This window comes from Lynx canadensis, chromosome B2 (assembly GCF_007474595.2).
Source record: "Lynx canadensis isolate LIC74 chromosome B2, mLynCan4.pri.v2, whole genome shotgun sequence".
Taxonomy (NCBI): Eukaryota; Metazoa; Chordata; class Mammalia; order Carnivora; family Felidae; genus Lynx; species Lynx canadensis.
In genome coordinates, this window is record NC_044307.1 from 52,177,778 (window position 1) to 52,193,152 (window position 15,375).

General features: G+C 37.2%; 1 protein-coding gene across 1 annotated transcript in view; it reads left to right on the plus strand.

Moving 5' to 3' along the window:
• Window positions 1-15,375, plus strand: part of TINAG (tubulointerstitial nephritis antigen) — an 85,544-nt gene that overhangs the window by 37,034 nt on the left and 33,135 nt on the right. The window contains 3 exon segments of the mRNA XM_030315731.2: window positions 68-248; window positions 1,932-1,977; window positions 5,730-5,856. Of these exon segments, the coding sequence (XP_030171591.1) occupies window positions 68-248; window positions 1,932-1,977; window positions 5,730-5,856 (354 nt within the window).

Genomic DNA, 15,375 nt, shown 5'->3' on the forward strand with positions numbered 1-15,375 from the left:
GTGCATAGATTCGATATTAGGGCATTTTCCTAAGTCCTACTTTCACTTCTTTGCTTATTCCTCATAGACTGGTATCCCATGCATGCTATCCACTTTTCAAGAACCAAAATGCTACCAATCATGGTTGTGCCATGGCGAGTAGGTCTGATGGGCGGGGAAAACGGCATGCCACAAAGCCATGTCCCAACAACATTGAGAAATCAAACAGGATCTACCAATGTTCTCCCCCATACAGAGTCTCTTCCAATGTAAGTCTAAATGGCAAGAATTAACAATGGTTAACTTTCTCAAAAATATATAGCTCTGCTGTTATTAAAACTATTTAAAAACTATTATATTCTAAAATGATGCTATGTTTTGAGGGATAATTTTTTATATTCTTAAAGTGTCCATTAAAGACTCTCAGATTTCTGATCTTTGTAATATTAGTAGCATGAGTGATTATATGATATATATTTCCATACTTGACAAATAAGAGCTAAATCATACCTTTTTTTCAGTGACTTTTTTTGTGGCAGTAGCTCATTGTATCAATCCTTTGCCTTACTCCACAAAATGATTGAAGTAGGTGCAGCCAAAATGGGAACATGACTCCCTTAGATTCTAGTTTTTCATGTTGAAAGCCTGGAAAAATTTAAATCCATCATATCAGTCTTACCCAGACTTGCTCACTTTCAGAATATCTGAACCTTCAGTGGCTTCTAGTTACTTGCAGAATAAGTTTGGTATTCTTTTTTTTTTTTTTAAGGCAAAGTTTATTTATTTATTTTGAGAGAGAGAGAAAGTGAGAGTGGGGGAGGTGCCGAGAGAGAATCCCAAGCAGGCTCCTGTACCATCAGCGCAGAGCCTGACGAGGGGCTAGATATCATGAACCATCAGATATGACCTGAGATGAAATCAAGAGTCGGATGCTTAACTGACTGAGCCATTCAGGCGACCCTACTGTTCGGTATTCTTATAATGGCATATAGGTCTTCCATGATTCGGTTCTGACCGAATCCTTTACACACTCTGTCCTGCCAGCATCTACCCCTACACCTGCTCCTAATGCTCTTGATAAATAGGATTACTGTCCACTCCATAAATACATCATGCTCTCTCATGCTTCCTTCTTAGCCGCAGGATCATTCCTCTGACCCAAGTGGGTATCCCACGTGTTTCCATCCGGTAAAAGCCCACGCATGTGTCAAGGCCCAGGTCAAAACTTCATCTTCTCTGTGAACTTTTCTTAACTCCTACATAACATTAATTTCCCTTTTCATTTGCACCCCTAGGAACTTTGTGCTATCTCTGTAATGTAACTTATTATATCATAATGCAATTAGTTGTGCTAATCTCCATCTACTCCACCAAAATGTAAATCCCTTGAGGACAAGTAAAGGGTCAATATTTGTTTCTGTTCCAGTTTTTGGTATATACTCTGTGACCAATGTGCACATATGAATGAATTAAAGAGTAAATGAATGACCTGCCTTCTTACTAGGTGCTGGATTACACAGCACTTAGTAACAACGTAGAAATATTTATATACTAACCTACACTGAGGTACCTCACTAAACAATCACCTGAGGTTGTTCCTGTGATCAAAATAATGGATAAACTGATAAAACATGGTTTTAATTAATTATTTCTTATTTGTGACCACAAAAGTTATTATTTCAAATAATAATTAAAAATAAGTATTCGTGAAAATATTATTGGTAAAAGTCAGTAAAACACATGGGTGCATCTTGTCTTTAGCAACTTGATCAAAGTGGTATTTCACATGTGAGTATTTCAAGCCATGATTAAGAGTAAATTATAAGTGGTTAAGGCACACTGGATTGTAGAATTCTTAAATTGATTACATAATACCTAACATTATATACCAAATAGTAGGTTTAGTATGCTGTGGTAACAATAATGATGTTCAATGATGTTTCTCCTTCTAGGAAACTGAGATAATGAAAGAAATCATGCAAAATGGACCAGTTCAAGGTAAGCTTGGATGAAATATGGTTGTGTCTTATTTCTTTCTTTAATAAACAGCATTACATTTTATTTCATGCAAAAGGAGCTAAATAAAAGAAATTTTTTACTTTTAGAGTGTTCATAAAGTTTCAACAGTTCTAAGATCAGTGCAATTATAGGATATATGCTCACCAAATGACTTCATTATTTGCCATTTCATTTTAAGAAAATAGACACATTCATAAATTGAATTCTAAATACTAGTGGCACATTTGATGAAAGTCTGCTAAGTCTTTCCAAAAGGGATCATGAACCAAACAGGCAAACAGGCAGTCAAACATGAAATGCTTAGTGGCAGAGCTCACTTAATTATTCAGTCATATTTAAGTATTAAGTATTAGAAATTTTCCCATCTTCATGTTAAAGGGGTTAGGTAATGTATTGGAAAAAAAAATCAAGAATTAGCAGTAGAAAAAAATCTAAATACTTTCCTTTTTCTATAAAGTCAAAAGAAATCAAAGAAGCCAGTGTGCTTTTGTGTTTTATAACATGACTTCTGTTTTGATCAATTTTGTAAATGTGTTAGGGATAGTAAATTAACAGTAAATAAGAAAATAATACCCTGACTTTATATTGACTTTGATTTTTAAGATATCATCTCTGAGACATAGTTCCTCTGCTTATCTATTTCATTTTGCATCACTGCAATGGATGAAGATAAGTTTATAGAGCATGTTCCCTGTGCTAAACATTGCCTGGAAAAGCATGGAAGAACAAACCTACCAAGGCCTAAAATGGAATTTCAGGTTGTGAACATATGAAGGGCCCAAAATGTATTATCAGTGCAGTGGAATGAACCAAATAAATTTAAATTAACCAAAGTTAAATTAAAACATTTGATATATACTTAAGGAATTATTGGCCAAGGCGGCTCGTCAGCCAAGCAGAGCCCCCGAGTCAGGCTTGCAAAAGCGGAGGGGCCTGACGGACTGTGTTCCGACAGCAAGCGCGACTTAGCGTCTGGGAGGTCATAAGATAACAGCTCTGCTAGGAAAGCGGGAAGGCTGGAGGACAAAGGGAGGGTGAGCTGCGGAGCCCCCGGACGACAGAGCTCAGTTTGGCGGGGAACAAAGGCGCTCGCCAGCGCCATCTCCCCCGCCCATCCCCCAGCCAAAATCCCAAAGGGAACCGGTTCCGGCCAGGGAAATTGCTCGCTCCGCGCAAACACCCAATTCTGTGCTTCTGCGGAGCCAAACCTCCGGCAGCGGATCTGACTCCCTCCGGCTGCCACAGGGCCCCTCCTGAAGTGGATCACCTAAGGAGAAGAGAGCTAAGCCTGCCCCCCCCCCCCCCCCCCCCCCCCCCCGCCGCCGTGCACCTTGCCTTCCCACCCCAGCTAATACGCCAGATCCCCAGCATCACAAGCCTGGCAGTGTGCAAGTAGCCCAGACGGGCCACGCCACCCCACAGTGAATCCCGCCCCTAGGAGAGGGGAAGAGAAGGCACACACCAGTCTGACTGTGGCCCCAGCGGTGGGCTGGGGGCAGACATCAGGACTGACTGCGGCCCTGCTTTTGTTTTCCTGAATGCTGACCTAATTAGTATTGGTTCAACATCTAGCAGGAACAATGGGTTTCAAAGTTATTTTGGAAGAATTATTACTGATCATTATCACCACTTAACATTTATTGGGAAGCCAGAGCTTCCACTAAACATGTCCTGAATTTAAGTCGAAAAATCCTGAGACCTTACACAAAACATGAAACAAATGAAGAGAATTGTTTTTCCTTGTAATTATGTAACTTTTATTGACTGTTATAAGAGTGGGAGATTCATGTATGATTTACATGCGTGCTTCATTAAGGTGAGTTCTTGTGACAAATTTAAAAGGAGCACAGGCATTAGAACTCAAGGCTGCATACAAAATTCCACCTTTGACCTTTGCTCCTTAAATGATTTGGGGCAAGTTATTTAAGCTCTCTTTATCTTCAGATCATTGCAGTAATCTTTCCAGTTTCTCTCTCTTTTAATCAGTCAGAAGAAATTTGGAGCATAATTCTTTAAAATTGAGAACACCTTAGGTTTGTTTTTTAAGGCTCAAGTATGTCAATGTTCATGAATTTCACATATGAATCAAAAATGATCAAAAGTAAGAATCAAAAATAAAAATCTGAAAACAGTAAAGTTGAAATCCAAATTATTCCACAGCCATTCAACAAATGTTTGTGAAGACCCTTCCTCCTGCCAGCCTGAGTCAGGAGCGGGAGATAGAGCTGAATCAATGTGGACTCCTTCCTGCCCTCATACCTTGTTATAATTCTGTGTGCTAAAGTTGGCTGCAGTTTTCCCAAAGTGGAATTGCACTACAGTAACATACAGTCATATCTTTTTGGGTTCATCGAGTCTGAAGGAAGGAGCCACCCTCAAGTTGATCATGATGATCTCTCACCCATGCTACTTCGCTTGGCACTCTTTTTTTTAGCAGTGAAGTGTATATTTTATTCATGGTGCTTAGGCAGAGTTGAGAAGAGCTGAAGGGGTCAATGGTTCTCTAGAAGGGAAAAACCCCTGGCAGTATCTTCACATTTAGATAAATGCTGGTTGACTCATCTTGCTGTACATGCAACATGTTGCCTCATTTTCTCCTCTCTCACTACAAAAGAATGTAAAACGCAATAGAATGCTGAATAAATAATATTGTGTGCAGCCCTCTAAAATCTATAGAATTGCAAGTAATTTTAGGTGCTGAAAAGAGAACTAAAGAAGATCTGCATTAAGTACAGTTACATAAATTCTTAAAATCCTATGGGAAAGTATTTTAAAGCAGATAAAAAAGAGTTAACCGCTTTTGAGAATATTTAAACAGCATCAGGAAAGGTATGAAACATTAAAAAAAGAAATAAAAGGTGGAACATTAAAAAGTTATATTTGACTTTGGAGTTAAAGCTTCATTTTAGGATCTATCAAATGCCTGTGACCTTAGTTTTTATTTTATTTAAAAAGCATGTCAAACTAATATAGACAAGCATTGTGCACTTATCAACATATACTTATCTAGTCCCAACTAAAAATATTTTCAGTGCATGTCTTCTAAAACTTTAACGCCTTCACCCTAAATTATCCTAGCCCTTCAACAAAGCAGCGCATGATACAGAAAAGAAGTAATCTAGGCGAGGGAATGAAGGAGAGCTTTATCAAGTATAAGCTCTTACTTTCTAAAAAAATACAACAGTGGCTTAGCTCTTCAGAGCCGGGAGGATGAAATCTTGTCAGAGCATTCTTTTGCCAAGGGTTTGCTTTTTATTCAAACTCACCAAGGAAAGGTTTGTATTTACTTGCAGGGATTAAGGACAATTACTTTAAGCCCTGTTTGCTGGGTTCACCCTTCACTGCCAGCTTAATTGGAGTTTTAAGAGGCTCCTGGTGAAGCCCCAAGTTCATGGAGAAACAGCAATCACTAGCCAAGTGTACAGGGGCTTGCCTGCAAGGGTCTCAATTCCTGGTAATAGCGCTTCTGTCAATTAGGAATAGATGGTGGTTTAAAGGTAGAATATGTACTTAAGTAATATTCTAAATAGCTAAAAGCTGTTTTTATAAGAGAACCAAAAAAAATACTGCAGCAATTAAACTAAGTACGAAAGAAAATTAGGCTGAATTGCAAAGTTTCTTCTTTAGACTCTCATGGCAATTGAACCACTGATTGTTCTGTGAGAATTTCAGAGGTTTTTAAAGAGAATTGTGTCAAACTGTTGCATTTATTTTGTTGGGTTTTATTTTAGCCATAATGCAAGTCCATGAGGATTTCTTCCATTATAAGACAGGGATATATAGACATATTACCAAAAAAGCAAATGAAGAATCAGGAAAATATCGAAAGCTTCAGACACATGCCGTCAAACTCACTGGGTAAGACAATTCCTTAAAAATCTTCATTTAATGCTTTTGGAAAATTAAACTAAGTGTATGTAGTGCATACAGGTACCAGAATTCACCTTGGTATGAGGGGTTTCCATACAGATTAAAAATTATCCAAACCTTCGCACTATTTACTTGTTATTTTAAAGTCCAATTAAGGGGTCACTCAGGTGGTAAAGATGACCATTTCCTGTCTCTCACTTGTGAGCGTGTTCTAAAAATCTGTTTTAAGGGCAAGGAAAATATGTTATTGGAACGAATTCTGTATATGGCATAAGCAAAGGAAGGGTACAAATCCAAAGTATATTAGAATTTGGGGAGATGGTTTTAGATGGAATTACAAATAACGATTAAACAGAAAGAATAGGGTCACCTTTAATTCAGTACAAAATTATTTTTTAAGTTTATTTACTTATTTTGAGAGAGAGAGAGATTGAGAGAGAGAGAAGGAAAGACAGCGTGGAGGAGGGGCAGAGAGAAAGGGAGACAGAGAATCTCCATCAGGCTCTGCACTATCAGTGCAAAACCCCCACATGGGGCTCAAACTTGCAAACTGTGAGATCATGACCCAATCAAGAGTTGAATGCTTGACCCACTGAGCCACCCAGGCACCCCCAAAATTATTTTTTTATATTTATGTGAGAATTGTAGAAATTACACTCACCAGTTTGAGAGTAAAATATATTCATCTCCTCCAGGGCAAGAAATAACTTCAAAATTTGGTTGCGTTTCAAGAGTAAGTAATTTCACAAATGGACCCTCGTCAAAAGGAGAGTGTGGTCATCTGAGGCCACTTTCCCCAGTGTCTTCTGCAACTCATTCTGACTCTGCCCCATCTTTAAGCTCTTTCTCATAATGTCTCACTCCAATTCAAATGAAATACTACAGGAAAGGTTTTTGTGTCTTTTTCTTTCATTTCCATCCAAACCCTCACTTTTCTCATTTTGCCATCATAGTAAATGACTTTATTCCTGTTGAACATGTTCTTCCTCTTTAAATTTGTTTAAGCCTGCACAAAAACAACCTGAGCTACAACCAAATCACCACCTCCTTCTTACTGATCTTTCAAATGTTCCGAGTCAACTCTAAGGACTGTAGACAAGTTATCTTCTGTGATGTCTCTTTGTCATCTCTCCTTTATTTTAAATACTCTTTTATTTCAATTACAAAATTACCATATTTATTTGAATCTAAGCTACTACTAATTTTATGACTTGTCTTGATTTCTGGGATGTGAAAATATGTGTATATTAGAATTGAAATATATGGCATTTCATGTTAATATAGGATATTGAGAAACTACAGTTGGGGGAAAATGTAACGATAATTTCACCATCCAGAGGTAACTTTTCTTGAGAGTTTGGAATATTTTTATGTTCCTCCTAGGTGTGTGTATAAGTATTTGTATATATGTACACACACACACACACAGAGGGAGAGAGGTGGCTAGATAATTAAATGTCTATCAGAAGAAAATGAGATAGGGAAGTTCTTAAAATTTTATGACAAATGAAACATTGCTAGAGTATTCATTAGCAACATATAAGAATGCATTTCTCGGTATCCCTTTAAATCCTGGCTGTTTTGCTTTTCCATTTTAATAGATTATTCTGTATAGTTTTGGTCACTCAACACTGCTCCTCTTTCGAGGGTAAGATAGTTTCTGATTACCCTACATTTTAGGTTATATGGAACAAGGTGTTTGCCTTAATTTTTTTCAAAAGTATCACTTAAACAATAGGGGCAACTGGGTGGCTCAGTTGGTTGAGCATCGGACTTTGGCTCAGGTCATGATCTCACGGTTGGTAAATTTGAGCCCCGCATTGGACTCTGCTGTCAGCATGGAGCCCACTCTGGATCCTCTGTCCCCCTCTCTCTGCACCTCCCCCAATTGTGCTCTCTCTCTCAAAGATAAACATTTAAAAAAAGGTAAAATACAGGGGCTTCTGGGTGTTTTAGTTGGCTCTCTAAAATAAAATTTTTAAAAAATGCATACATGCTCATTAAATTATTATACAGTATATATATGATAAAAAATGTTTTACCTAAAAAGAAGATAGTAAAAAAAAAAAAATCCTTCCAAATTAGATTAATCTCACTATTAACGTTTGGTGAGGAGCATGTCAAGTAATTCTCTGTTTCTCTCTGTGTTGATGAAAAGAGAGACAAACAAAAATAGACAATATAGGATAATGACACTTAAAAATACTAATATTCAGGGGCCTGGGTGCCTGGGTGGATCAGTTGGTTGGGCATCAGACTTTGGCTCAGGTCATGATCTCACAGCTCATGAGTTCAAGCCGTGCTTCAGATTCTGTGTCTGTCTACCTCTTCCCTGCTCATGCTCTCTCTCTGTCTCAAAAATAAATAAACATTAAAAAATTAAAAATACTAATATTCAGGTTAATTTTACTTGAATTTAATGAAATGAGACTTTTTGGTACTTCAACACAAGAAATGCTAGTTCCTAAAAGAACCATTTACACTTAAGAAAAAATATATGTTAAGAGAATTACAGATTGGAGCAATAATTCATTTTTAATTACACATTCCAATTTAGGATTATATCTGTTATTAACAAAATGAGGAAATTCTTCATTTTTTTTTTTTTTTTTTGAGAGAGAGAGAGCGAGTGAGCTTGGGGGAAAGGGGCGGGGGGGAGGAGAGAAGGAGAGAATCCTAAGCAGGCTCCATGTTTAGTACAGAGCCTGCCATAGGGTTCAATCTCATGAACCGTGAGATCGTGATGTGAGCCAAAATCAAAAGTTGGACGTCTAACCGACTAAGCCACCCAGGCACCCAGGAAATTTATCATTCTCATACTTCTCCCCATCTCTCTTGCTCTCGTACATCTTATATTTATTAGTAGTATTATTATTTTTACATATTGCAGGATTATAGAATATGCATTCTGCTCTGAAATCATACTATTAATGGTTGTTTAAACTTTGTTGTATGTTAATAGAATCAATGATAAGCACATATTTTTTATGATGGCTTTTCTGTCCTTGAATTTAATTTGTATCAGGTATTTTGTTATTTAATACTACCAGACAATCATATTCTGGATTCCTGTTCTGTTTATTGCCCCTACCTTCAGTTGATTATCTCAAAACTTTTCCTTTTTTCTTGAATTCCCAGTTCCTACATCCTTGTGTTCTTAGCCCATAACCCTGAATTCTATTTCACCAAAAAGATTAAAGCAATCCGAGAACAACCCCCAGTATCACAGATACCACACACCCCCATAGCTTTCCTTCCACTCTTTCTTCCCACTCCTTACATAGATAATGCTCCTACCTCAATCCCTCTTGCTGTATTGTAGACCCCAGACCCTCTCCACTATTCAACAATATGCAGAAGCAATTTTCCCTTTTTTTCTCTCCAGTCCAGATCTCTCTCCTGAACTCTAGATTCATACATTCCATGGTCTACTTGACACCACCACCTAGATTCCTAATAAATGATTCAAATTCAGCCCTTCCAATACTGAACTCCCAATCTTCCCCTTTCTACTTTCTGAACAGTATCTACCATCTATTGTCATCTGTCATCTACTGATGACAATGACATCTTTCCATATGCTCTGGCTGGAAACTTTGGAACCCTTGAAATTATCTTTTATTCCTTTCCTTGCAACTCACTTCAAATTTCAGAAACTCTGTTGGCTCTTCCAACTTACATCTAGAATCCAACCAATTTTCATTGTCTGAACTACCCCACCCTTGCCTGAACCACCATTACTCATTATCTTATACATGGGTCTTCCTGCACTTACCTTTGCCCTCAATAGTCTATTCTCAACAGAGAAATGTTCCTTTTAGAACATTAGATCTTGTCACTCCATTTCTCAAAACTCTGTAATTTTCTCATTTCCCACAGAGTAAAAGCCAAGGTCTTTACAAAGGTCTACCTGATCTGAGGACTCCCCCATCTGCCTGCCAACACCCCCCTCAACTTTCTGGTCTCAATTTCTGTTAATCTGTATCTTGTTCTTCCTGATCTGGTATCCTTTAATGTTTCAGGAATCCATACCCCATCTCTCTCCCTCTGCCTAAAATGCTTTCTATCATTTCCATGTCACCATCTACTCTTTGCTTAGATCTCATCTTCTCAGTGTGGCTTCCTGACTGTCCTATTCATTGCTGCTACCTGCCCTCTCCTCTAGCACTTCTGATACCCTTTCCCTAATGTATTTATTTTTTAATAACAATGATCACTTTCTCACCTACTATTTAACTTAACTAGCTTTTGATGTTCATTGTAATCTCTGTCTCCCCTTTCATGAAACTCTGTGAGAGGAGGTGCCTATATTATCCATCAGTGTTGTCAAACCACCTAATCCACTGCTGACCCATCATGCATTTAATGCTTTTCCTATCCAAAGAATGAATATTTTTACCTTATGTTCAACGCTAGCTCTTGTTCAGGCCTCATCTTTAAATGAAGCAGGTCTTTGTTGAGAAATAGAGTGAGGGGAAGTTGCAGGAACGAGCTGAGGCACTCCTCTGCTTTAACCTGAAGTTTGTAATTCTTGGGCCCACGCTCATCAGATCAACTCTGTCCTTAGTCCACAGCCCAGAGAGTTTGGTGGGACTCAGAATAAATCCCTTGCGAATATCTTTGCTGCCATATGCTACTCTTTGCCTTTATTTTTGCTTCATCTGGCTCCATCTTTCAACCATTGTCTCTGGCGGTTTGCCCAGGACTTCAGCAGCCCATTGAGCTTCCAGTGTGATTTCTTGTTGAGCTGACTTTCCATGGGTCTAGTGGGAAGGGACTGAAGTGTGATCGCCATGGCCTGCTCATGGCCCTCATTATAAAGATCTTGAGAGGTATTTCTGGACTGCCTGGCATACTTTTAAGGGGAAAATGTACTTGTGAAGGTCTGGAGATGAACGGGAGAGTAGTGGCAAGGGTTGTTACTCAGTATCCACTCTAGTTTGGGTACAGAACAAAATGTATTTTTCATTATTACTCAAAATTGCTATTTGGGATTATAGCTCTTTGGCTCACTAAAGATAGAAAGTAGGTACTGATATTTAAAAGGCTATTTTGTCTACTTTGTTTTTTCATTCCTAAATGATGTATGAGTTTTCAGGAAGGCAAATGACATACAAATGCCTTTGCACTTCCACTATAACTAGAAATTCAGCTTTGCTTGAGTTGTTTGCCTTTAGTTTGAAAGTCATATTCCTTCAAAACCTCCCTTTCCTATGTATTTTCATTATTAATTTTTGTCTTTTCTAGTAATGTTCTTGATTTGGAAAAATTTTCCTAGCACATATTTGGTGATTGAAATGATGTTTATTCTCATTTAGAGAACTCTGAAAATGCCAACATTGATGCAGAGCCTTTGTTGATTTATTGGAGCTGATGACTTATCATCTGTACTCCCTATTTAGCCATGCTGGTCATGTTTTCTTCACTCTACTCTTAAATTCATTCATGCTGGGGTTGAACAAGATATAAATGTGTTTATATTTAATTACACAGACACTGTTTGTGTATCTTCCATGTTCAGTATGTCAGTTGCAGTAATGTGTTCACTTTTATAAACTAGGAAATGGAGATCTTTGTAAATTTCCCTCACATGTGTGGCAATTAGCAAGGCTTATTCTGCCGGTAGGCAAATTGCTTTTGGAGAATATGTTTATTTTTCGGAAATATTTCAGGTCACCTGGGCATTGTTAGGTGCCCTGGAGCAGTAGATTTTAATTCATTTCTCCATTAGTAATTCCTGACGGTAATTACTGCATTCAGAAAATTAATGCATCAGTGAATTAGAGAGTAATCAAATAGCCCAAGTAAGTTAATGTTCCTTATCAGAGAGCTTAATATTCTCCTATGAAGTACCTTACAAATTTATCACAACAAATTCTATTTGCTGCCCTTTCTGTAGAAGACAAAGCTATTAGATTTAACGTACTTGAACAAATGAATTTAAACTTCTATCAAGTGCCCAGCTCTAGGGAATACAAGGAGGATTAACACATAGTCCTGCTCTTAAGGAGTTTAAGGAATGAAGTAGACATATTCATGATTGACTCTAGCATAAGGTAATAAAAGCTATGTATTTCCATACATATAAACACAGAATTGTGGTAGGAAGAAAAACACTTGTAATGCCTTCCTTTGCTCCTTATAATCTTATTTAACTCCTCTCTCTTCCCTTTCTGAAACATTTGTTCACCCCCATTATGGATACTATGTTGTAAAAGGATTTAATTGAACAAAAAATGCCATGTGTTTTGATATATGGCATTATTTATACACCAATACAAAGAAGAAAATATTACCACTTAAACTAAGAAACCCACTGATTGTTAGATGTATTTCAACTTTAGAGGTGTTAAAATGTGGGGTGTGTGTGTGTGTGTGTGTGTGTGTGTGTGTGTAGTATTTGAGATTTTTTTTATCGTGGCCAATGTTCTTTATATTATGATCTTATTCCACATCTACATATCATTACAGTATCTTATGTCTCTGTCTATCAAAGGTCCTGAGCTTTCTTTAATCCCTCAGTTAGAAGTTGATAAAGTAGTGTAGTTAACACATTTACATATGATCTCAAGAATCACTACTAGAACTAAAATTTTAAAAATATCCAGGAGTTATAAATTTTAGAAAATTAAAGAAAATTATTGGGATAAACATTGACTTTTCCTCATATTGTCATCCTGCTATGGGAAAGAATTTTAATGAAGATACAGTAGTCCATATGTCACCAAAAGAGAAGGATAAAATAATTCTAGGATGTATTTTGCCATTGTTCAATAATGTCTTAGGTGAAAGTTCATTTATTCAACAAATATTTATTGATTATCTGAATGTTCTAAGAATTGTTTTATGTGCTAGTGATATATCAGTAGACACAGATCCTGAACCTCATTAAACTTATAGTCTACTAATTGACATTTAGCTATTAGGCAAAAAAAAAAAAAAAGTGTTTTGGTGCTCAACGTGTGTGTGTGTGTGTGTGTGTGTGTGTGTGTGTGTGTATTTGGGGTCATTGATTTTTGTTTTTGTTTTTGTTTTTTGAGGTCTTCTCGTTTGTAACAACTTGGATGGATCTTGGGGGTAAAACACTAAGTGAAGTAAGTCAGACAGAGAAAGAGAAATACCATATGGTTTCACTACTATGTGGAATTTAAGAAAGAAAAAAAGGAAACAGAGACAAACAAGAACCAAACTCTGAAATACAGGGAACAAACTGGTGGTTACCAGAGGAGAGCTTGGTGCGGGACAGGTGATATAGATAAAGGGGATTGAGAATACACTTAGTGTATGAGCACTGAGTAATGTATAGAAATGTTGAATCATATTGTACATCAGAAACTAATGTAACTCTGTTAATTATGCTTAAATTAAAAAGTCATATCAACTTTTTTACTTACAAATATTCTATAGTAACCTAGAGAGAAAGGAAACAAAGTAGTGCGAAATGGTAGCTGGAAGAAAAGCAAACATAGCAACAGTCCAAGAAGAATAGGTTGAAGAATAACAAAGGTGGTTTGCGAGTAGATTGTCAATGATAACTTCAAATTTTTTTAATTAAATTGAACGTGTAAGAAATTAGTCAAAATGATAGAAATTGGGCATATCTCCCATACATAACTGTGAAGACATCTGGTTTGAGTGAATCATCAAAAAAAATCAAGTCAGAGCTGTCTGTAAACTTTAATGCAAATTCATTATATGACTTAAACTGGGTACAAATAGAATGCTTTCTAAATTTCTTGTTTCTATATAGTCAATAAATATTAAAAGAGAATCCATGTTGTTCCTGATTCTGTGCTGAATAGGACACATGGTGAGAAAAACTAAAAAACAAACAAACCCTCCTTGCCTTCACACTACAACCAGATATTAAAGAAAAACCCATATGATAGATTTTATAAAGACAGTGTAGAGAGTGGTAAGAGAACTTACAATGCTTGAAATAGACTTGAAGATCTGAGAAATGTCCCTGAGGCAGAAATGTATGAACTGAGATGTATGGGCTGAATAGATCCAGGCTAAGGGGCAACTTGTAAAAAGGCTCTACATTCAGAAAGATACAAAATGTTATATAAATACAAAGAGCATCATGTTTGCTGATTCGCAGAAGGCAGGGATTTGTAGCCCACTTTACAGAATGTAGTCAAATATGTTAAGAATTTGGTTAAGGATCTTGAGCAGTGGGAAGTCACTGAAGTGTTTTAAATAGTAAGGTGGTATCTTTCTTTGTATTTTTTAAAAGATTTCAGTCTGGACTTGATACGATGGTGGAGGAGTTGGAGAGACATGAATGGATCAAGAAATACTTAAAGAAAGGGACGTCTGGGTGGCTCAGTTGGTTAAGTGTCTGACCTCGGCTCAGCTCATGATCTCATGACCCGAGAGTCATGATCCGAGTCATGGTCCGAGAGTTTGAGCCCTGCATTGGGGGCTCTGTGCTGACAGCTCAGAGCCTGGAATCTGCTTTGAATTCTGTGTCACCCTCTCTCTCTGCCCCTCTCCTGCTCACACTCTGTCTCTCTCTCTGAAAAATAAACAAACATTAAGAAATTAAGAAAAAAAAGAGGGATTTAGGGAGAAAAGATGGCAGGTGTGATAGTTTTGTAATAGAACATGGAGAGTGAGATGAGGAAGGAGTTCACTATTGGGCCTGATGATTTTGAGGTGTCTTTAAGATATAAATATGCAGATAGGCATCAGAGAAGCAGATATACTGATCTCAATGTCATAGGAGAGATAAGGTTTAAAGATGGACGGGACTAAACAGAATAAGAAAAAAAGCAAAGATTGATTAAGATTACACCATGGGAAAATCCAATATTTAATGACTGGCTAGAAAATGATGCATCTACAAAGAAAGAAAAGGAGAGGCCAGCACATTTTTTAATCCTTTTGTTTGTTTGTTTGTTTAAATATATCCAAGAAAGCTATAAAGCTGTAAGAATTCGAATCCAGAGTAAGTGAAGAGATTGGTCTTAGAAAGAGACTGGGTGGCAACCCTCTTATATGAGGAAAGAAGGCAGAGAATCTGAAGTTAGATGAAACTGTTTTAGCGTTTAAGATAGTGGTAAATTGAGCAAAATTCCTATAAAATTATCCTTTCTAAATTTTTTATTTATCTCCAGGATGTAGAAGTTAAGGTTATCTGTAGAGGGAAGAGGTGGTAGGAGGGTCACATTATCAGATATTTGAGGTATAGAATGGTGATATATGGCAATGGTCTTCTAAGTGTTTAGGAGAAGCAGTTGCCCAGAGGAACCTGAAGAAATCACTACACATTGATAATGGTACCCTTCAGCCCTCTCGTGTATGTTTTCTGCAGTTGTAGTCAGCTAAGTGTTTGCAGGGAGAAACAGGAAGTTGAATTCATTCAGTATGGGCAGTTTTCCAGATGAGTATAATGAAGAGTCAGAAAAAAACAAGGGATTTAGGTATGAGTATTGACCTAAGTATGGGTCAAACGGCAGAAGACTTAACACCGATGAAAAGGGAGGGTTGATGGACTTGGAG